Source organism: Canis lupus, chromosome 20 (assembly GCF_003254725.2).
Source record: "Canis lupus dingo isolate Sandy chromosome 20, ASM325472v2, whole genome shotgun sequence".
NCBI lineage: Eukaryota > Metazoa > Chordata > Mammalia > Carnivora > Canidae > Canis > Canis lupus.
In genome coordinates, this window is record NC_064262.1 from 46961713 (window position 1) to 46986192 (window position 24480).

Below are 24480 nucleotides of genomic sequence, written 5' to 3' on the forward strand. Positions count from 1 at the left end.
CAGGGTCAGGAGGCAAAAGGAAGAGAGAAGATTCAGGCACAAACAGGCAAAACTTGGTGAGTACTGGCCCCAGGGGAGTCACTCCAAAAGACACATAAAATGGTCTTTGAGCTACTGAGTGGAAAGGTGTCTCCTGCTTCTTCTGAGACACTTCCTCCAAGTAATATCTAAAACTTTTGCGGGGGGTGGGAGTGAATGGGTGACGGGCACTGGGGGTTATTCTGTATGTTAGTAAATTGAACACCAATAAAAAATAAATTAAAAAAAAATAAATAAAACTTTTCTAGAATCACTTGATACTTCCAGTCTCTGCAGGACCCAGGAGCTAAGCACCTCCACCACCGCGTGGCAGGCTCAGTGCCCAGTGTGCCACAAACATGGCTTCAAGAATCCTCAAAACAATCTCATGAGGTTATTAGGAACAATCATATTCCCCACATTGCAGATGGGGAAATTGAGACATGGGTAGGTGAAGTAATCTGCTCAAGGTCACATGGCAGGAAAGGGCAGAGATGGGCATCAAGCCCACATGGATGGGATGACCAGTGCCCTTGAACTGCCTCTCCAAAGTCCACCTCTGCACTCAGCATGAGGCCTGAACCAGAAAGGTCTCCACAGCTGTCCCTCAGTTTCATTTAGGCCTGGAAGGGAGACCAGGTGAGTGCCATAGGCAGTTAGGGGCTGGCCTGTAGGACCCCAAAAGCCTCAGTGCCCTCAGGGGTCTTCTGGCTTCCTTCTGCTCTCTGAAGCCCTTTTAGAAAAGTGCGAGCTTTGTCATCCAGAAACAAGAGGCAGCAGAGGGTACAGAGCAGGGATTCTGGAGCCAGATGGCCTGGGTTTGAACCTCAACTCTTCCACTATGAGCTGTGTGACGTAGGGCCAGGTACTTAATGTCTCTGTGTCATAAAAGCCTCAGGAGCAAAATGGGGATAGTCATGGGAACTACCTCCTAGCACTGTCAAGAGGACTGTGTTAGTATTTTTAAAGCTCCTGACATAATGCTTAGCACCCTTATGTGAAATAAGAAATGAAAGACAAGAGAATGGGAGGTTGCAAACACACTGGGGCTGGGGCGGAGCAACAATATCTACAGGAGTCCCCCCACCCCGCCCTGGGTCACAGAACCTGATGACTTTCCCAGGCAACTTTTCACCTGTTGCTACGGTAATTGCCTGAAATTATAGAGAAAACCTTAGAGTCAGCTCTGCCTCCTCCCAGCTGTGTGGCCTCAGGTAAACTGCTTGCCCTCTCTGAGCTTCAATCACACTCCAATCCTGTAAAATGGGTCTGTTTCATGGCTCCAACCCAGATTCCTGGGGGATGGAGGAAGCCTTCAGGCCCGTCATCCTTGCTGAGTCCCTGGGACCTGCCCAGCCCACCTGCCCAGCCACACACACACCATGCCTAGGTGGCCCAGCAGCCAGTTGCGCCGGGGCGGCTGGGGGAAGCAGCTCAGGCGGCGGCAGGTGATGTAGAAGCGCCAGCAGAACCTCAGGAACTGCATCAGCAGGCGGAAGCTGAAGAAGAGCAGGGAGAGGAGGAGCATAGACACAGCATACAAGCGGAACGCGGTCTTCTCCATTCCCAGGAGGTGCAGCAGGTGTTCTGTGATGGGCAGCATCCTGGGGGGACACACGGGATGGGGGTCAGTGCGAGAAGGAACCACTCTCTGGCCATGTGTGCACCATACACGAGAGGACCTGTGGAGTCAAGCAGAGTGTACCTGGTACACAGTAGGTGCTCAATACACAGGAGAACCAGACACCAAGGAAACCCCTCAACCCTCCCCCAGCAGTGACCTTCGGCTAGCTGGCCAGATGGATGCACTGTTCCACGTGCCATCAGTCTTGACTTTGCAGGGCATCCCTCCTGGCTTCTCTGCCCATGCGTGGCTGGCCAGAGTGTTGGAAAATTTAAACATACACACACGTTGAAAGCAGCTCTCAACCAATGACTGATAAATAATGCTAGATAGACACCTTCTCCCCTGTGGTGCAATGACCCTGAGATGTGGGTTCCACACCCACCACCAGGGTTCCCCAGTGGGATTAAACTCCAGCTGCCCGCCATAGAAACTTTCTCCCTGAACACACAGGGGTTAGGGGTGCCAACCCACTGTGGCACAGTCAAAATTCCATGTATAACTTTTGACTCCCCCAAAATTTAACTCCTACTAGCCTACTGTTGCCTGGAAGCCTTACTGATAACATAAACAGCCAATTAACACATATTTTGTAGGTTATATGTATTATATATTATATTCTTACAGCAAAGTCAGCTGGAGGAAAAAAATTGAAAAAAATCATAAGAAAAAGAAAATCCATTTATGGTGCTGCACTGTAAAAATTCTGCATGGAAGTGGACTCGTGCAGTTTAAACCTGTGTTATTCACAGGTCAACTGTGTACAATTCAGTGGCATCTAGCATATCCACGGTGTCATGCAACCGCCACCTCTATCTAGCTCCAAATTTTTTTCATTGCCCCGAAAGGAAATCCCACCCCAATTAGCAGTAATTCCTCATTTGCCTGTACATTCAACCCCTGGCAACCATGATTCTGCTTTCTTTCTTTCTTTCTTCTCTTTTTCTTTCTTTCTTTCTTTCTTTCTTTTTCTTTCTTTCTTTCTTTCTTTCTTTCTTTCTTTCTTTCTTTCTTTCTTCCTTCCTTCCTTCCTTCCTTCCTTCCTTCCTTCCTTCCTTCCTTCCTTCCTTCCTTCCTTTCAAGTAGGCTCCATGCCCAGTGCAGAGCCCGTTATGGGGCTTGAACTTACAACCCTGAGATCAAGATCTGAGCTGAGACCAAGAGTCGGACACTTAACCAACTGAGCCACCCAGTCACCCCTAATCTGTTTTCTGACTCTATAGATAATTTATTTCATATAAATGGGCTCATATACTCTGTGACCTTTTGTGTCAGGCTTCTTTCACCCAGCGTGGTATGTTCAAGGTTCATCCATGTCGTCGTGTGTATCATATCTTCATTTCTTGCATTCCTGGGTAATATTCCCATTGTAAGGATATATCACAATTTGTTTATCCATTCATCTGTTGATGAAAATCTGAGCTGTTCCCACCTCTGCCTATTATGAAATGTGCAACTATGAACATGCATGTACAAGGTTAGAGTCCCTGTTTTCGATTCTTTGGGGTTCACTTCCTTTTCCCTTACTGGTATGTTCTGTGATCACTTCCCAAATAAGCTCCCAGCACTCAAATCCTTGTCCAAGGGTCAGCTTTTGAAGGAACCCAAACAAAGTGGGTAGGTAACAATGATATTAATAATGCAGTGACCAGGTATGGAGCATTACAATACACTGTGCGCCACACTCAGGGATGTGCGTGCCTCATTTTATGGAATCTTAAAGTGGTCTTTGGACTTGGGTCTTACATTCTCTCCATATTCTAGACAACTGAATCTCTCAGTTCCTCTAACTCAAGGGAGATGGGAGGTGGTAGAGGTCCCCTGAGCTCCCACCAAAGGCCAAACTCAATCACTTTGAGGGCTCACAAACCTCAGACGATGCCAAGGAGACTCCTGAAAATGGATGGATCCTGCCCTCATCTCTCCTTTCCCCTCAGTCCAAACAGCCAAGGGCTTCCTCTGTTCCCACCTCCTGGGATAACACAGCTAGTAGAACCCTGCACTCCAGGTCCTCACCTGAGTCCCCAGTCCCCACCCACTCCTGCCCATGGTTCCCACCCCTAGGGGTTCAGACCCACTGGCTCTTCCATCAGCCAATGCCCAACTCTATCCCCTATATAGAAGATGTGAAGTTTCTATGGGTTACTGCATCTAGGAAAACAGCTAGGTAGTCATCACCAAATTTGGAGAACCCATTGGGACGATCTGACTTACATTATAAGTCATGCGGATCACATGACCACTCATTAGGATGGCTACTGTCAAGAAAGGAGACAACAAGAGTTGGCAAGCATGCAAAGAAAGCTTGAACCCTTGGAAATATAAAATGGTGCCACTTTGCTGTGGAAAAGTATGATTGTTCCTTAAAATATTAAACATAGAATCATCATATGATCCAGCAATCCCATTTCTTGGTAGATCCCCAAAAGAATTGAAAGCAGGGACTCAGATATTTTCACAACCATGTTCATAGCAGCTTTAGTCACAATAACCAAAAGGTGGAAACAAGCCAAGTGCCCTTTGGCAGATGAAAAGAGAGACATAACGCGGTCCATCCATACGAGGGAATACTATTCAGCCATAGAAAGGAAATTCTGATGCCTGGTACAACACGGATGAACTTTGAGAACATTATAGGGTCTTTAAAGAAAAATTTTAAGATTTTATTTATTCATTCATGAGAGACACAGAGAAAGGGGCAGAGACACAGGCAGAGGGAGAAGTAGGCTCCAAGCAGGGAGCCTGATGTGAGACTCAGTCCCAGGACCCCGGGATCACAATCTGAGCCAAAGGCAGACATTAAATCACTGAGCTTCCCGGGTGCCCCTTGAGAACATTATGTTAAGTGAAATAAGAGACACTCATAAGAGATAAAATAAATTCTATGTGATCCCACTTATAAGAGGTCCCTAGAGGAGTCAGAGTCACAGAAACAGGAAGTAGGTGGTGGGTGCCAGGGGCTGGGGGGGGGGAATTTCACGGGGGAGTTAGTGTTTAATAAATAGGGACAGGGTTTTAATTGAAGATGAAAAGGTTCTGGAGATGAAAGGTGGTGATGGCTGCACAACGGTGTGAATGTACTTAATACCACTGAACTGTACACTTAAAATGGTTATGATGATAAATGTTATGTGTATTTTACCACAATTAAAAATCAGGGTTTTTTTAAGATTTATCTTTTTATTGGAGGGGGAGGGGCACAGGGAGAAGAGAGAGAGACTCCCAAGCAGACTCTGCCCTGAGCATGGAACCTGATGTGGGACCCAATCCCACAACCCTGAGATCATGACCTGAACTGAAACCAAGAGTTGGGCACTTAACTGACTGAGCCACCGAGGTGGTCCCAAAAAAATCTTTTTAAAAAAGGTGGACTAGTGTAGGCGATATGCCCTCTGGAAGGGGTGTAGGTGGCGGAGAGAGCAAATAACCTCCCCAAAATGAAGCACAGAGAGCTCCAAGTAGCAAGTCCCAGGCCAAAGGTCATGGGCAGCTCCAGGTGACACTCACCAGGGCGTGGCTGTGGATATTCGTTTCTTTACCAATTTGACAGAGGACAGTGATTCTCCCCCCAGCAACGCCAGGGAAGGCAGCTAGTGACTACGACAAAGAATCGTGACCTTCCTCTAAATGCTCTCACGTGCCAGGCCTCTCACCAAGTGTTCCACCTGCATTTCTTTATCATTCAGTTGGCAAATTGTTTTCGAACCCCTCCTATGTGTGTGACTCTGTTCTGGGCATGGGGATGTAGTGGGGATGTAGTGGGAATGAGCAGAACACACACGGTCTACCCTTAGGAGGGGTGGCCACCAATAGACATTGGATAGAATGCCGTGTAAACACTAAGTGTCTTGAAGGAGGTAAAACGGGGACGACGGTGGCTGAATAGGCTCCAGCCCAAAGGTATCAGGTCTCTGGAACCTGAGAACGTGACCTTCTATGGCAAAGTCTTTGCAAATGGTTAAGGGCAAAGAGATGAGAAGAATATCCTGGATAGTCTAGGTTGGTCCCAACTGGAATGACAAATGTCCTTATAAGAGAGACTCAGAGGGATGGGGCTCCTGGGTGGCTCAGTTAGGTTAAGCATCCCCGACTCTTGATTTTGGCTCAGGTCATCATGAGACTGAGTCCCGCATAGGGCTCCACACTCAGCAGGGAGTCTGCTTGGGATTCTCTCCCTCTCCCTCTCCCCTCGCACTCGCACGTGCAAAACAGAAGGGCACAGGGAGATTCGCCACACTGAAGAGGCTGTGTAAAGACAGAGGAGACACGAGGGATGCAGCCACCAGCCACGGAATGCTGGAGCTACCAGAAGCTGCAAGAGGCAGGAAACAGACTCTGCCCTAGAGCCTTCAGAGGTAGCAGAGCCCTGCTGACACCTGGATTTCAGACTTCTGGCCTCCAGAACTATGAGATCATAAACATGTGCTGATTTAAGCCACCCAGTTCACGGTAAATTGTTACAGTGGCCACAGGAAATTCATACACAGCATAAGAGGATACAGACCAATCCTTTTAGAATAGGTGGTCTGGGAGGGTTTCTCTAGGGGAGGGCTAGCTGTGTGGACACCTGAGTTTCTTATTAAGCGCACATGTGTACACACACATGTAACTGGGTTCTATCTAATCCTGACTCCACAGATTGGCTGTGTGGCCCAGGCCTCAGTTTCCCTATCTGCAACTGGAAGTGACTGTAAAAGATGATTTGGGGATCCACCCCAGTGTGGTCTTTTCCTGTGTGTGGCCCGGGGTTGAGGGGGGGTGTCACCGTTTGGGCAGGCTCAAGACTTCTGGGTCATCTCTAATCCCTGGGCCATCTGACTGCAGTCTGGCTGCCACCCCAGCCACCACAGTCACCTTTCTGAAGGTCTGTCACTCCCCTGCTCTAATACCCTCCATGGCTCCCCACTGTCCTCAGTCTGGCATCCAGAGCCCTTCAGGAGCTGACCCCTGCCCTCCTCCAGCCATAAAGACCCCCCTTCACAGGGTTTTTTGGACTCCTTCACCCAATGTGTAAATGTTGAAGTTCCTTAGAGCTGGTCCAAGTCATCCCTTCCTCTCCCTCTGTGTATACACCTTGGGATCTCACCCCTTCCAATGGCTTTTGTGACCTTTGCCTCCTGTGTCTCAACAATGCTCCTGATAGGTCCCGCCACCTCCGGGGTGTCCCCCAGGGGCATATCCCAGACCCTCATATTCACCTCACCTCCTTCCTCCCCCTCTCCCTACACCTAATCTGTTGTCAGGTCCTGCCAGTAGTCTGTCCTAAATATCTTTCACATCCATTCACTTTTCTCCATCCCATCACCCCAATCTGTGTCAGGCCAGTGATGCAGTAGCCTCCTAGCATTGGTCTCCCTGGTTTCCTTCTGCCCCCCACCCACCCACCTAGCAGTCTACCTTCCACCCAGCAGCCAAAGGCATCTTCCTAAAATTAAATCAGATCATAACCTTCCATTGTTCAGAATCCTCCCATGGCTCCCCATTACCCTGAACACAATTCAGGTTCCTTCCCACGGACTATAATGCCCTGTGTGCCTGGCCCCTGTGGGACCCTTCCAACCCTCTCCCACCACTCTCTCCCTTGCTCAATCAACTCCAGCCAATCTGGTCACAGGCCAAGTTCATTCTCCCTTCAGAGCCTTTGCACATGCTATTCCCTCCACCTGGCACGTCCTTCCCCCAGGTCTACCCACGAGGGGCTCCTCCTCATCTTCCAGGCCTACCTCTGTGTGGAGGTTTCACCCCACAATCAGCCACTTCCTTTATTGAGTACCGTCTGTTTGCAGTGGCTCTCTGGGTCATTTCTTTCATCCTCCCAGTAGCCCCTATAGGCAACAGGGGGGTCTTCTGAGTCGAGTCACGGCAAGAACCTCTACCCCCACCCAGAAAAGTCCCAGCTGATTTCCCTACAATGGAAATGTCTTCCAAAACCATTGAATTGCAACAAGAGAAAGCACCAGTCCTCAAAGAAAGGAGCCTGCTCCAGGTGAGTGGGTGCACAAGAGGGCCAGGCTGGGGAGTTCTAAAGTACCATTCCCACCCCCACCCCGTGCCAGATGTGGACTGTGGCTTTTCCCAGGACAAAACACACTCCAAGCAGAAAGAACACACACTGAAGATCCCCAACTGGCTGTCACCCTGAGAGGCTCCGTCTTCTCATCTACAAAATGGTAACAATAGTAATAAGTCCATCTGATGCTCATAGGAGGATCCCAATAAATTGGGAAAGTTAAGTCTTCTACTTTCTGTGGCCAGGTTCCTCTTGCCCCCCTACAAAACAAGAGCACCAACCCCCCCCCAAAAAATGCTACAAAAAGCTTTGAGGTGCTGGAGCCACTTTGAGGTACCGCGGCCACTTTGGGAAAGAGTTTGGCAGTTCTTCAAAAAGATGAACACAGAATTGGCAGTTCCTCTCCTAGGTATATAATCAAAAGAATGGAAAAATGTGTTCTGATATTTGCATATGAATATGCATAGCTGCACTATTCAGAAGAGCCAAAAGGTGGAAACAATCCAAAGGTTCATCAATGAATGAATGGATGAGTATCATGTGGTATACTTGCACAATGGAATATTGCTCAGCCATGAAAAGAACTGAAGTCATGATCTATGACAGGGATGCCTGGGTGGCTCAGGAATTAAGCATTTGTCTTCAGCTCAGGGCGTGATCCTGGAGTCCCAGGATCGAGTCCCACATTAGGCTCCCTGCATGGAGCCTGGTTCTCCCTCTGCCTGTGTCTCTGATCTATGACACAACAGTACCCTGAGCGAAAGAAGCCAGAGACAAAAGGCTTATAGCATATGATCCCATGTATATGAAATGTCCAGAACAGGCAAATCCAGAGAGACAGCAAGCAGACACGTGGTTGCCAGGGGCTAGGGGAGGAGGAAGGGAGTGACTGCTGATGGGGACAGGATCTCCTTTTGGGGAGATGAAAATGTTTTGGAGCTACATAGAGGTGATGGTTGCAAAACACTGTGAATGTGCTAAATGCCACTGAATTGTTCAGTCTTAAATAGTTATTTTATCTTTTTAAGATTTTATTTATTTATTCATGAGAGACAGAGAGAGAGAGAGGCAGAGACATAGGCAGAGGGACAAGCAGGCTCTCTGTAAGGAGCCTGATGCTGGACTCAGTCTCAGGACCCCAGGATCATGCCCCAAGCCGAAGGCAGACACTCAACCGCTGAGCCACCCAGGTGTCCCGGGACTTTTTGATTTTCTATACCATGAGCACACACTGCCCGTTCAAAAATGTTTTAATTAAATAGAAAGATGAATCAGTTGTCTGTACAACTCAAAGAATGAGCTCTAATGTAAACTATGGACTTTGACTAATCATAAGGTATCTACATTGGTCCATCAATTGTAAGAAACATATCACCTCAGGGGTCCCTGCATGGCTCAGTCTGACTTGACTTCGGCTCAGGTCACAATCTCAGGGTTTTGGGATTGAGCCCTGTTTCGGGCTCCCACCAAGGGCAGAGTGCCTGAGATTCTCTTTCCCTCTCCCTCTGCCCCTCCCCCTCCACATGCACGCGCAATATATTTTTTTTAAAAAAAGAAACATATCACCCTACTGGAAGATGTCAACAGTAGGAGAAATCATAGGGAGTTGAGGGGTGTTTGGGAACTCTATACTTTCTGCATAGTTTTTCTGTAAACGTAAACTGTTCTAAAATATAAAATCTGGGCAGCCTGGGTGGCTCAGCAGTTTAGCGGCTGCCTTCGGCCCGAGGCATGATCCTGGAGTCCCGGGATCGAGTCCCATGTTGGGCTCCGTGCGTAGAGCCTGCTTCTCCCTCTGCCTGTGTCTCTGCCTCTTTTTTTCTCTCTGTGTGTCTCTCATGACTAAATAAATAAAATCTTTTTAAAAAATAAAAATAAAAAATATATATATAAAATCTATTTAAACGTTACTTTGTTGAGGGGCACCTGGCTGGCTCAGTAGGTAGGGCATGTGACTCTGGATCTCAGGGTTGTGAATTTGAGCCCTATGTTAGGTGTGGGGGTTACTTTAGAAGATTTCTTTTTTTTTTTTAAGATGTTATTTATTCATTCAGAGATAGAGAGAGGCAGAGACACAGGCAGAGGAAGAAGCAGGCTCCATGCAGGGAGCCCGACGTGGGACTCGATCCCAAGACTCCAGGGCCATGCCCTGGATGGAAGGCAGGCACCAAACCGCTGAGCCACCCAGGGATCCCCATACTTTAGAAGATTTCTAAAAAACTTTTTTAAAAGACTAATTCATTGAAATTAAGAGAAATGAATGAAGATGCTTCAGTTGGGGAGAGAGTGTTCTGCGGGCTCAGACAGTGGTTTCCCTTCTTGAGATGGGTGCTGGTGACATGTGTGGGTCCAATTTGCAAAACTCCTGAACTGCTCAGTTGTGGAAGGTGCACTTTCTTCTACCTATATTATACTTCAACTTAAAAAATTAAAGATAGGGGCACCTGGGCAGTCGGTTAAGCATCTGCCTTCGACTTGGGTCCTGATTCCAGAGTCTTGGGATCAAGCCCCTGCATCAGGTTCCCTATGCAATGGGGAGCCTGCTTCTCCCTTTCCCTCTGCCCCTCACCCTGTTGTGCTCTGTCTCTCTCTCAAATAAATAAGATCTTTTTAAAAAAAAAATTAAATATAAAATGAAAGGTTGTTTTGGGGCTGCATTGTCTTTTAAAATGTGCATTTCTGACTCAAACAAACCTGGATTCAAATCACAGCCCTGCCTCTCCCCAGGTAAGCAGGCTTGAGTAGAGTCTAGTCCCCTCCCCCAGCCTCCATTTGCCAATCAGTGAAATGGGTTAATAATAGCGGGCACTACCCAGAGGCCTGGGTGGCTCAGCAGCTGAAGCTCTGCCTTTGGCTCAGGGCATGATCTCCATCGGGGCCCTCATCGGGCTCCCCACAGGGAGCCTGCTTCTCCCCCTACCTGTGTCGCTGCCTCCCTCTGTGCATCTCTTATAAATAAATAAATAAATAAATAAATAAATAAATAAATAAATCTTTAAAAAATAATAAGAGTAATAATAGCAGACACTATGTCTTAAGGTTGTTTGGGACACTTCAGTGAGACGAGGTTTGGCAGGCACTATGCTAGTTTTAGCCATTATTCCTATTTCCATTATTACTATTTTATTGGAGGGAGAGAAATTCAAAGCTGACACTCTCAGGATGCTCTGAGAGGCTGGCAAACCCGCTCCTCTGGTGCATCAGACACCAGGCAAGGACACCCAGGGGCCCCACCTTGGCAGAAGTGGCTCCACCTGTCCTGTCTGGGGCTGGCATTATCTGAAAACCGAGGTGCTAGTGACTGGCTCAGTGGCCCACGCCCATGGAGCGCTGGTTTGTCAGGTTAGCCCGGCCGCCCGGAGGGGACTTGTCATACAAGGTGTGTGGGCTCCTGAGAAGGAATGCAAGACACAACCGCAGCCCCCCCTAGAAACCACATATCTGCCTCTCCTTGACCTGCAGGTCCTGGGGCCCCCCAGCAGTCTGGCAACCAAGCACCCAACACTGGCTCCATTGCCCCACATGCACTCACACTGCCCTTCACTCACTCTGGAAGCCTGTAGTCAGGACAGCCTACCCCCCATCCCTGCTCATGGCACCCCCTTACTGTGCCAAAGGGCTGCCTGACCCCAGAAACTCCTAAACTGTAAGGCCCTAGAAGTCTGAGCTGAGAGGTGGCTTACTCCAAATTTCTGGGGTTCTGAGAAAGGACTTCAGGGGCAGTTCTGAGGGCAGAGCCAAGTTGGCAAATCAAGGTGGGAAGAAGAGTCTCATCACTGCTTTTGCCTGCAGCTTCCTTGGCCCAAAGGAAATGATAATGGAAGAAAAAATTATAAAAACCACCAGTAATCTAGATCATTCCAGAACTGCGATTGTCTCTGCCCACCATCTCTACCAAGTGTGGCCACACTTGGGCATGAACCTCAGAAAGGATTCCATAAAGCTCTGCCTCTTAGTTGTGTGACCTCAGGTAAGTGTCTGCAGCACTCTCTGAGCCTTAATTTCATCATATGCAAGACAGGAACTATATTACCCATTTCACAGGGCTTTGATGACAATGCCACATTTTTAGTGTGCTCAGCTTGGTGCTTGGCACACAGCAAGCCCTTGATCAAAGGTGCCTCTCACTGATGTTGGGGCTGCCACCATATTCACTACTGTTGCCTAGCTATCTGGGATTTGGAGAATGGAGCCCAAGGCTTGCCAGGGAGGAGGGATGGGGTCTCATTCCCTGTCTGCAGAGTCATCCAAGCCCCTCTGTGGATACCAACCCAGGTCACCGCTGGACAGGAGCCCAGAGCTAATGTTACCGCTCAGAAACCCAAGCTGGGCTATCCAGACAGGCTGGGGCCATCGGAAAGCACACAGGATTTTGGGGTCAGACGGGACTGGTTTGTTCAAATCCCAGCTCCCCCACTGTCTCCCTCCCACCTCCCTCCTGAGAGTCCCCAGTTGGCGGTCCTCAGCCACCTGGCATGGTCTGGGCTGGCTAGCCATCCCCTGGTCCAAGCGGGCAGGGAGAGGCCCTGGGACACCAAGCAGCATACATCTCTCCAGCTTCCAACAAACATCAGCTAGAACCAACTACGGGACCTCACACAACCCTCCCGGCCAACTCTGGGGCCCAGGAAGGCATCTCCTTTGCTCATAGAGGGGCGTTTGAGGCTCTGGGCCTGCCATGGGTGGGCAGAGGCACTGTGAAGGCAGCCGGATGGCAAGCCCCAAGTCCATGAGTGAGATGCTGTGGGGTGACTCCAGCCCTAAGGGGGCGGCACTGGGCAGGGCTGGGATCCCCCGGAGCTGTCCTGATGGGGAGAGCGGGGTCTTCTTGGCGTCCCTTCCCACCACGGATACAGAGAAGGATACAGCCCGGGCGCCCACCGAAAAGACCGCGCTGGCCCGCCGCGACCGTCGGGGACCCAGCGCCGCCGAGGTCCTGGGGCTGCGCGGCCCCCAGGCGCGGGGACCCTCCCCGCCACGCTGTCCGCGCCCGCGGGGGCGCCTCGGGTTACGGCGCAGCGCCCGGCCGCGCTCGGGGTCCCCCCCACCCCCCGCCCCGCGCTCGCTCACCTCGCGGGTCTCGGCCTCCGCCCTCCGTCCCGAGCCGCCTGCACCGCAACCTCGGCTCCGGCCGCGCCGTCGGCCGCCCGGCCCTTTAACCCCGCCCGGCCGAGCCCCGAGGCCCGCCTCCGGCCCGGCCCCCTGGCCCGCCCCTGGCCTGGCCGGCCTCTGGGCGGGGACCCAGGTTGGGCCCCCAGAGATGGAGAGAACCAGAGACAGAGACCGAGGAACTGACAGGTGGAGAGATGGAGACAATGACACACACAGACACAGCGAAAGAGACATGTGGAAACGCGAAGACCTGGACACCCAGCAGCCGCACACACCATCACCCTCCCTGGCCCTCTGCCCGCGCCTGGCGCCAGTTAGTGCCCATATCCCCCTGTGGCCTGCTCCTTAACACCCTCCTCTCGACCCAGTAGCCCTCCAAGCCCCCACCTCGGGATCTGCTCCCTAGCTTGGAAAGGGGTCCCTAAGCCAGCAACCCTGAGGACCCACAGGGCTCCCAGGAATCCTCAGACTCCATCGGCCTGTGGGAGCCAGGCCTCCTGATCCGTCTGGATCCAACCCACCCTGCTGGGGCTCTACTGCCAGCAGAGGCTTCTTCCTCCAGGTTAATCTCCAGCCTCAACAAAGAGCACCAGACTCTGGTCCTGCTCCTCCCACCCCACCCACCCACTGTCAGCCAACTTGACCATCCCGCTAGGATGTTGTCCTTGACCAATTTATCTGCTCCAAATGGGTCCAGACAGGGTCAGCCCCGCCCCTGGATGTGAAACGGAGATACCATTCCTGGGTGGGTGGCTGATCTGGGCAAATGGGCAGACAGGTGGAAGGACTCACAGCTGGCCTCTGGCTCTCCACTGCCTCCCTAGGGCCAAACGGCCTTGCACATACTAGACATTCAGGAAATATCTGTCAAAGGAAAAAAAATGCACAGGAGACTAGAGAGAGCAAAGGCTCCAGCCGTAACTACAGGATCATCTGAAGAAATTAAGGCACATGCTGTGGACTGGAGGAGAGACGTGACTGGCTGGGTTCAGGCAGGGGCCAGGTCAGATCCTGAGAAGCCTGAAGCTATGAGAAACATCGCCCTCCTCTCAGTGAGCTCCAAAGCCAAAACCACAGAGAACCATAAAGAAGCTAAAGAAAGGGCAAGGAAATTCAGAATTTTTTTCCCCAGGATGATCATTCCAAAGCCTTTTGATTTGTCAAAAATAAATTCTTGATGCTTTTACAAGTTACAGGTGAGCCACCCCTGGCTTTGGGGGACAAGCCAAAGTGGGAAGTCTAATCTTGGGGCTGGTTAGCCTGGGGACGGTGGATGGGGCCAAGGGGTGGAGCAGGTCCTGAGCAGTGCTAGGCTCTTAGAAGACAGAGCCAGGGGCCAGAACCACACACAAAGCCTGGAGCACAATGGTTAGAGTGTGGACTCTGGAGGCAGATGGTCCAAATGACTCCACTAGTTACTCACTGGGCACCCACCTCAGAAGATTGCTATAATTTTTTAGGGTAACAGTTGTCACCCAAGGCAATTCTGTCCCCCAGGAGATAATTTGACAATGTCTGCAGACACTTTGGTCATCACACCTGGATGCTGGGGTACTACTGGCTTCTAGTGAGTAGAGCCAGGGATGCTGTGAAATATCCTACAGCACACACACAGGATGCCCCTCACAAAAGAGACTGATCCAGCCCCAATGTCAACAACAGTGAGATTGAGAAACCCTCTTTCAAGGTGTAGGGAGCACTTGTGTATTTTAGCATACAGTAAGCTCTAGGCAAGTGCTGACTGCTATTATTAACCATCGTGGAGCTTCCAGCCTTCAGCCCCACCAGCAAGCACTGCTCTGCATGCCCTAGTTCAGAAAAAGCAGCGGCTTCCCAGCCATATCTATGTACAAACTTCAATCAGCAAGTCTTACTTTGGCTGGCTCTGTCTCCCCCTGAGACTGGGGTCTCCCTTAGGGTGAAACCCCAGGCTCAGCTGGTACAGGACTAGACAGTGCTTGGCTCAGAATAAATCCATGTGGTTGAAAGGATGTGCTGTTGAAAGACCGGAGCATTGTTCTAGGTGCTGAGAACATGGCAGAGAATAAAAACAGACTGAACCCTTGCCCTTGTGGATCTGAGGCTAAAGCAGAGTCGGGGAAGGGAAAGAAAATAAAGAAACATATCCAGCAAGAAGTTTTTACCAGTGAAGAGATGTAACAGGGTTTTGCAACGGGGTAAAGAGGAAGCTGGTATCTGAGTTGGGTGTCAGGTGGCCAGCTGAAACCTAAAACACAAGAATAAAAGTTGAGTCACACTGTACACCTTAAATTTTTGTCAATTTTACCTTAATGAAGCTGGGGAAGAAAAGAAGGGATGAGTGAGTGAAGAATGCATTTTCACAAGTCTGAACCACACAGAAAATACTCTGGCTGGCTCCCAAAATTCAATACAAGTGTCCAACGTCTGATATAAATTATCTTGGCCTGGTAATTTTAGATGGCACATGGAGGAATGTTTTCGATTCATTTTCTATTTTATATATTAATTCACATGAGAGATTTGTTTTGACTCATAGAAGAAAAAAATAGACTCACCCTGGACACCAAATCTACTGCCTTGTGGATATAATAATAGTTATATAAATTTTGCTTTAAAATAAATAAGGCTTGGGTGGCTTCAGTCAGTTAAGTGTCTGCCTTCGGCTCAGGTTGTGATGGGGGGCAGGTGTCCCTGCTCAGCGGGAAGTCTGCTTCTCCCTCTCCCTCTGCCCTTGCTCCTCCCCAGACTCACACTCATACACTCTCTCTTGCTCTCTCTCGCTCAAATAAATAAAATCTTATAAAAAAATAAAATAATAAGTCTTCAAAGGAAGATGGCTGAAAGAAAACTATTAGGTAATAAAAGGTAATACATGGATGGAGGATAATCGGTGGCAGATGATTGGGAATAACTAAAATTTCAATATCAGAAGCCATCTGTCTGGAGTAAGACGAAGATGGAGGATGAGGCTGAAGAGTCCCAGATTCGAGTCTGGGAAATATTAGGACACTCAACTCTCTCTAATTCCAGAAAATGAGAGACAGTGGAGCTCATTGAACCTCGGAGGGAATTGTCAAGCCAGTGTAAGATGCCCACTTGTCCTGGCAGGTGATAAATTTGGCTGATGTCTTTTATCCCTCTTTGTTTCAGGAATGTTCTCTTACTGGGTGTTGGGCCCTCTGTGAGGGTGAGAGGGGGCAGTGTTCCTAAGTGAAGAAGAGGCAATACAAATAATTGAAGCCTTGCTGTTTGGAGGAGGCAGAAGGGAAGGCTACGTGAAGGATGTGACATCTGAGCCTGGACTTGAGGGAGAGGTTGGATTTCAACAGAAGCAGGAAAGGGGGTGGGGCTTGGGCACAGAGAAACTGAAGGGTGTGCCTGGGCAGGTGGCTTTCTCTGGCCTTGGGGAGTGAGAGGTGAGGAGGGGTGCAGAAGTGAATGTGAAAGGGCCTTGAAAACCAGTCCCAGTGGCTGAGGGTTGATCTGGCAGGAAATGAGGAACCATGGATGGTGCTTGAGCAGGGGAGGAGCTCCCTTTAATTGGTTTGTTTTAAAGCACATTGGAGCTTATTGATCTTGTTAGGGATTTGTGGATTTTTTTTTAAAGATTTATCTAGTGGGGCACCTGGGTGGCTCAGTGGTTGAGCGTCTGTCTTTGGCTCAGGTCGTGATCTCAGGGTCCTGGGATTGAATTCCGCATCAAGCTTCCCGCAGGGAGCCTGCTTCTCCCTCTGCCTGTGTCTCTGCTTCTCTCTGTGTGTCTCTCATGAATGAATAAATAAAATCCTTTTTAAAAATATAAAATAAAAAATAAAGATTTATTTAGTTATTTCAGAGAGAGAGGGAGAGAGAGTGTGCATGAGTGGTGGGGTGGGGGTGGGTGGGGAGGGCAGATGGAGAGGGGAGGCAGAGTCTCTGCTGAGCCTGGAGCCCAACTCAGGGCTGGATCCCATGCTGAGATGGTGACCTGAGCCAAAATCAAGTCAGACACTCAACCGACTGAGCCACCCAGGTGCCCCAGGGTTGTGGATTTTTTAGGGATATGGAGAACATCTGCATTGGTGACTGGCTGGATGTGGGGTTCCAGGCAGCAGAGGAGGAGAGGAAGAGAAGAGAGGCTGTCAGCCCAGCTTCTCTGCCCTCAGAGAAATGAAGACAAGGAAGGAGAAGCAAGTTGAAGGGCCCAGGGATGAGGTGCCACTGCAAGTAGGCTTCCTAGCCCTGTTGCCTTGGGCCGGGCACACAGCCACTGTAAGCCTCTCCCTGTACAGATAAAATGAAGGAGATGACCACAAGATGATGTTTACAGGGTGCGCAGCCCCATGCTTGGCACAAAGCATGGGCTAGCAAACGTCAGCCCTTGGAGTGTGTGGTTTGATTTGGACACTCCCGGCAGTTCTCATCTGGGACAGATTATCCCCCCAGGGGACATTTAGCAATGTCCAGAGATATTTTCAGTTGTCACCTTGTGGAGGGGGAGGATCTACTGGCATCTAGTCACCAGAGGCCAGGGATGCTGCTAAACATCCTCCAGTGCACAGGACAGCCCCCAACACAGAGAATGATCCTTCCGCAGATGTCAGCAGTGCCGAGGCTGAGGAGCCCGGTCTGCCAAGAAGAGGCACCAGGAGGCAGCTGGGCCCATCATGAGAAGTGTATCTCTGAGTCACCTGTCTTGGGAAGACATGGATGCCCAGGGATTGAGTGTTAGTGAGGTCTCTAGAGAGCAGGTGGATAGAGAATGGAGAGACAGAAGCATTGATCTCAGCTGCCTTTAAAGAGAGAACAGCCAGAGGCATGGATCTAGAGGGAGAGACGAGCCACATCTGGGAGGTTGAGGAAGAGTGGTAATAGGTACAGTCACCATGGCCTGTGCCCAGAGGTCAAGTGGCCCGGGGTCTCAGAAGGGACAGGGCTCTGTGGTTCAGGCACCAGTGTCCTCAGCCTGGCAGCAACCAACAAACTACAGTCTGAGTGGGAGGATTAGACTTGGGGGCGGTGGCCAGATTAGGGAGATGGTACCAGAAAAACGTGTGGAAGTGGACAAAGGAGGAGCATGGCAGGAGTGAGGGAAAGAGTTTTTCCTGGGCCTCCAGAAGCTCACAGCAGACTTTTTGGGGGCAGAGATAAAAAGAAGAGCAATCTCCTCAAACACTGTTGGTGAAGATGTAAAATGGTGCAGCCGCTATGAAAAACAGTTTAGCAGTTCCTCAAAAAGCTAAACATAGAATTACCATATGAGCCAGCAATTCCACTCCTAAGTATATAACCAAAAGAAGTGAAAACAGGGACTCAATGTCCCTGCATGTTCATATGTCCAAACATATTCATAGCAGCACTAGTCACAGTCGCCAAAAGGTAGAAACAACCCAACCATCCATCAACGGATAAATAAATAAATAAACAAATGTGGTCCATCCATATGCTGGAACATTACTCAATCATAAAAAAGAATGAAGCCCAATACACATGACCCCACGGATGAATCTCAAAAGCATCATGCTGAGTGAAAAAAGCCAGATTCAAAAGGTTGCACATTGTATGATCCCATTGCTATGAAATGTCCGGAATAGATAAATCCACAGAGACGGAGCACATGAGGGGTCGTCAGTGATTGAGGGACAGATCAGTGAGGAGTGATGCCCATATCGAAGGAGAATGAGTACAGGATCTCCCCTGGGAATGATGGAAAAATTTTGGAGCTAAGCAGCAGGGATGTGGTCGCACAATATTTGTGAATGTACTAATGCCACTGAATTGTACACTTTAAGACAGTTAACTTTATGTTATGTGAATTTCACTTCAATAAAAAAAAAGAGAGAGAGAGAGAGTTCCAGCAGGAAATGGAATGCTCAAATGGTGTATTTTGAAAAGAGTTTAATAAAAGCACTATTTCAAAAAGATAGCACAGCCCAGAACCATTACCACCCCAGAGCCCTGGGACATGGGGCTATGGAGCTAAAGCAGTTGCTGGAAAAAAAATAAAAAATAAAAATAAAGCAGTTGCTGGAACCTGGACTTGATAGAACTATGTGCAAAGAGAGGACTGCCTGGCAAGAGCTGTTGGCTGAGGGACACAGGCAGCCTGTACGGACCACACAGGAGGGGAGAGGAGATGTTAGTGCTCTAGCCTTAGTCTCCTCTCTCTCTCTCTCTCCAAAGCCTGCTATGGCTCCCTATTTGGCCGAACCCAACCAGAAGTCATAAGACAAAGGTTGAGTGGTCCATACAAGTCGGCCTCCCAGGACACAAACTAGGGGGCAGAAGGGTGGAAACAAGACAGAAGATAAATCAGAGATTTGAAGCAAAGGACAGAGCAGTTCAGGGGTGTAGGCTGAGCGCAGGAGCAAACAGCTCCTTCCAATTCGTCACTTGCCACGCTCTTGCTCACTGCCACTTGCAACCCTTTTGCCAAACCCCTCAAGGCCATCCCTCTTATCTCAAAACGTTTGCACATGCTGTTCCCTCTGCTTGGAATTCTGTTCCCTCTCACCTGCTCGGCTAACTCCTACTTCTCCTTCAGCTATCAGCTCAAAGGCCATTTTCTCTGAGGGTTTCCCTAACTTCTGGGCTCAGTTCAAACCCACACTCGATGCAGCCACAGCCCCGGTGTGTCCTCAGTCCCAGCAAACTCACTCTTGGAATGGTTTGTTTAGCTGTGAGCTCTGTGCAGGTAGACGTGCTCCTTCTCACTCTCTGCCTTTTCCCTAGCCCCAGCTGGCACAGGGCACATATTCATTCAACAAACACCAAGTTCCCAGGGAGTACCAGGTGTTTTCTACAGTGCATATTCCTGCTTTCTGGAGATTCAATAAAGCATAACTAGAAACACATAATTTCACCCCCCCCCCCCAAAAAAAAAAGGTTATTCTATGGAATGTATGCTATGGGGGACAATTCAGCGAGATAATGAGATGAGGAAGGTCTCACTGAGGTGCTATTTGAGCGGAGACCAGACGCAGGGAGGAGTTTAACTGGAGAAAGAGCTGTCGGGGCAGAGAGCACGACCTGTGCAAAGACCCTGAGGCTGGACCCTGCCTGGAGAAACAGCCAAGAGCCCAGTGAGGGGGGAGCAGGGTCAGTGAGAGAGCGAGTGGGAGGAGACAGCGGCTGGAAGGTGACGGGACAGGTCGTGCAGGGCCTGATGAGCCACTGGGAGGGCCTGGGGTTTTCCTCTGGGGGGAAGGTGGCGCCGCGCGGGAGGGCGAGCAGGGGAGGAGGCGGACTTGGCGGGGCAGCGGGTGCCGACCTAGATTTGAGCGGCTCCCTCTGGCTGCAACTCAACGCGCCGCCTGAAGGGGGCGCGAGAGCGGCAGGAGGAGCCGGGGGAGGAGGCCGCGGCTCGGGACCCGCCCAGCCGCGCTGCAGGGCCTGCGTGGGCAAAGGGCGTAGAACTGGGGGTTCGCTGAAAGGTGCCGGGACCCGCCGAGGTGCGGGTGTGAGAGAAGGGGGAGAGTCAGGGGCGACGCCAAGGGTTTGGGCCTGGGCCACATCCGGACTGCCGTTTTCAACGGAGATATGAGACTAGCTAGGGGAGAAGGAAAGAAGGGATGGAAAGAAAGATGCCAAACGGGAAGAGATAAGAGATAATCGCAATAAGGGGCCCGGGGCGTTAGGTCACCCCATCGAGACGCGCGGCGAGAGGAGAGGCCCTGGTCCTCAAAAGCTAGAGAGGTGGCCTGCGAGTTCCGCTGGGGAGCAGAGAGCTGGGAGGACCGAGGTGCAAGGACATTGCCCGCCTGGGCCAGAAGACTGGGGGTCAGGTCACGCTGGAGGAGGCGTGATGCAGGGCAGGGGACAAGATTACTCCTGGACTCTGCCTGGAGGGACCCAGCCCCCTCCTTCCTCCACACACACACCTGTCTCCATTTCCCCATAGTCGGTGGGGGAATTAATCTCCACCTCCCTCTACCTGGGCCCAGGGCTATGGGATTTGCAAAGTATAGGCTAAATGGTACCTCATTCCCGCTTCAGAGACAAGTAGGCTCCACCTTCGTGCCCCTCAGCGGGTCAAACTACTCACCCCTCAACTAATCAGGCTCGGCAGCTCCCCACATACCTCTACCTATCAGAAACAACTCTTTTGTCCCTCGGCCAATAAGAATGTCCCTTTAGAAGAAGCCTGTGGGTGTCTAGGCCTGGGTCCCCCTCTCACCACGATGCTCTAAGGCCTGGAGTACATCTCTTAGCATCTCTGTGCCTCTTTCTTTTCAACTGTAAAATGAGAGTGTTCATCTTCCTTCCCTCTTAAGGTGGGCCTGAGGCTCCAACCTGAAAGTGACCTCTGAGGAGAGATTAGAAGGGTTAGAAGCCAGATCCTGAAAGTTCTAATGTATGCACTACAGAAAGAAGAGGGAAGGGTTAAGGGTGCCCCCCAACAGAGGGACCAGAAGGAGAAGACCTATGCCTGGAAGTAAGGAAGTGCCTGGCCCATGCCTGTTTGGGGCACCGGAAGTCACCCTGCCTCTTGCTGTGCTGATATAAACTGTAGAACAGAGAGGAGGAATAAGTGGGTGGGGGCAGAGGTGACCTCCACCAGGGAATCAGTTGTGGTTCATGACCACAGGCTACCCCAGGCTGATTCAGCAAGACTCTCTGTTGTCAAAAGTCAGCTCCCCAAAGAGCAAAGCAACCGAGCAGCAAATTGCCCCCACCCCCAGAGGATCTCCCTTAGGAATCTCTCCTCCCTAGCTTCCAGAAGGGTTAAGCTTCAGGAAACTTCTCAAAAAATGCTTGTAGGGTGGATCCAGTCAAACTGCTACGTAACTGTGACTTTTAGTGAGGTACTTTACCCCCCACCCAAGTCTCAGGCGACCACTTTTTTGTTGGTTTCATCCATCATAAATCAGAAGTATAATATAGGTTCCATCCTCCTCCTACATTACCATGTTGATTCTTCACAGTAAAGGAAGGACTTGGATTATGATCATTTATAGGTAGAGAGATGAAGGCTCCGAGGAAAGAAGCAACTTGCCCAAGTTGGGAGTTAAACACGGATCTGTCAGATTCCAGAGTTGGAGAGACAATGAATCTTTTTTTTTTTTAAAGATTTTATTTATTTCAGACAGAGCACAAGAGGGGCGGGGCACAGAGGGAGAAGCAGACTCCCAGCTGAGCAAGGAGCCAAATGTGGGGCTTGATCCCAAGAGCCTGGGATCATGACCTGAGCTGAAGGCAGATGCTTAACTAACTGAGCCGCCCAGGTGCCCCTAAAGGGGTGCCCCAATCCTAATCCCCTCCTTAGCAAGTGTCTGGTACCCAGGGGTCACTAAGCAGACAGGGGTTATTCTGATGGTCAATAGCACAGAATGGTGTGGGGAGACTACCCTTCCTTGGCTATAAAATGGGGACTTAGGTTTCTTCAGTTGGAATTCTCTCTTTACTGGCTCTGTGAGGCAACAGAGATATAAAGTGTTTGGTGGTCCCTTAAAAAGTTAAACACAGAGGTACCATATGGCCCAGCCATTCCACTTCTAGGTACAGACCCCAAAGAATTGAAAACAGTATTCAAACAAGTATGTGTACACACATGTTCACAGCAGCACTATTCACAATAGCCAAAACCGGAAACACCTGAAATGTCCATGAAATCACGAATGGATAAACAAAATGCCCCCTACACACACAATGGAATGTTATTCAGCTGTAAAAAGGAATTGGAGCCCTGACACACACTACAACATGGATGAATCTCAGGAGCATCACATTGAATGAAAGAAGCCAATCACCAAAGTCACATAGTGTATGATCCCATTTATAAGCAAGGTCCAGAATAGGTAATTCTTAGAGACAAAAAAAGCAGAGTGGTGGTTGCCAGGGGCTGAAAGGAGGGGAAATGCAAAGTCATTACATAATCAGCATGGAGTTTCCATCCAGGGTGATGAAAATGTTCTGGAACCAAAGAGGGGTGATGGTTGCACAACACTGTAAATATACTAAATGCCACTGTACTATTCTCTTTTTTAAAATTATTAATTTGGGTGCCTGGGTGACTCAGTGTTTAAGCATCTGCCTTTGGCTCAGGTCGTGATCCCAGGGTCCTGGGATGGAGTCCCGCATCGGGCTTCCCACAGGGAGCCTACTTCTCCCTCTACCTGTGTCTCTGCCTCTCTCAGTGTCTCTCATGAATAAATAAATAAAATATTTTTAAAAATAAAATAAAAATGATTAATTTTACATTACATGAATTTCACTGCAATAATAAATACATAGCAAATAAATAAATGGTGGGAAGTGAGTTGATATGATTTTATACCACTGATTCCTTGGCTCAGGCCATGAGATAGACACATGATTATTGTTTTAGATTGAAGAAATCAAGGCACAGAGAGGGGAGATGCTCCACCTAGGGAGAGGGAAGACTGAACTGGACATGGGGTCTCCCTGACCTCAAGCAGATTTCCATCCCTCTGCGTGGGAGCCATGCAGGTCACAGACACCCACACGGAGTTTACCACCCTTGGGTACAGGTGTCTCAGCGAGAGGGCAGATGGCAGAAGCCAGGGTATTGGCCGGCTTGACCTGGTTCTTTTCCCCTGGCCTAGTAGGAGCCAGCAAGGGAGGCCCAGGGCTAAGGGGCTGTCCTTTGTTCAGACAGCAAATCTGTCATTGTCACCTCTCTGTGCCCAGTTCTGTTCTGTGCTGGATGCCTTAGGAAGACTCAGGCCTAGAGCCTGCATTCAAGAAGCCCTCGGTCTGGAAAATATAGAGTTGGACACACACTCGCAACCTCTCAGGGTCAGGGCCGAGCCAGAGAAAGAAGCCTAGAGCTGGAAAAGCCAAGAGGAGAAAGCCAGAGGAGAAGGAAAGGCCTCCCAAAACCAGGATACTTGGAGATAGGTTTTGAAGTATGTATAGAAGTCCATCAGATCAAATGAAAAAGCTCTACTAGTGGGAAGGCAAAGAGATATAAGCCCTCGGGAGGAGAAATTGGTAATATCTGGCAAAAATATATACACATTTATCCATTTAGGGGAATATATCCCAATGATTCCCTTGCAAAAGTAAGAAAAGGTAAATGAACATGGCTTTTCATAAGAGCATTATTTAAAATATCAAAAGACTGGAAATAGCCCATAAGCCCATCAATAGGGAATGGTTGAATAAACCAAGGCACAGCTACATGATGGAGTCCTTTGCAGCTGTAAAAAGGAATGAGGAATCTCTCTCTATCCTGGCATGGAGAGATCTCCAAGAAACTATATTAAGTGGAAAAACAGGGAAGTGGGAGATATATATAGAGAGACCATGAAAAATTACAAAGGATTACCTAAAGAAGAGGAAAAGAACATGATGAAAAGTACACGAATAGAAGCTAGATGTTTCTCTATATACCTTGTTTTGCAGATTTGACTTTAGAATCACGTAAATATCTTACATAATTCTAAGGTAATATTAAATTCAAAAAATAATTCCCTCACTTCACACCCATTAGGATGGCTATTATAAAAAAGAAAATAATGAATGTTGGCAAGAATGTAGAGAAATTGGAACCCTTATGAACCACTGGTGGGAATGTAAGATGGTGCAGCCACTATGGCAAACAGTGTGGCAATTTCTTAAAAAATCAAACATATAATCACCACACGATCCAGCAATTCCACTTCTGGGTATATACCAAAAGAAAAGAAAACAGTAACTCAACTCAAACAAATATTTGTCCACTCAGGTTCACAGCAGTACTATTCACAATAAGCCCAAAGAGGGGGCAGCCCGGGTGGCTCAGCGGTTTAGC

General features: G+C 49.4%; 1 protein-coding gene across 3 annotated transcripts in view; it reads right to left on the reverse strand.

Annotated features, from left to right (window-relative positions):
• The window catches only part of LOC112666666 (ultra-long-chain fatty acid omega-hydroxylase), a 66754-nt gene that overhangs the window by 16225 nt on the left and 26049 nt on the right, over positions 1-24480 (reverse strand). The window contains exons 1-2 of one of the 3 annotated variants that reach the window (XM_025457856.3): positions 12723-12817; positions 1400-1622 (exon numbers count right to left, since the gene is read on the reverse strand). In XM_025457856.3, coding sequence (XP_025313641.3) covers positions 1400-1621 — 222 coding nt within the window. In that variant the 5' untranslated portion in view covers position 1622; positions 12723-12817. Of the gene's footprint in view, positions 1-1399; positions 1701-12722; positions 12818-24480 lie in introns of those variants that run through there. The other 2 variants (XM_049098320.1, XM_025457858.3) reach the window with 2 other exon arrangements.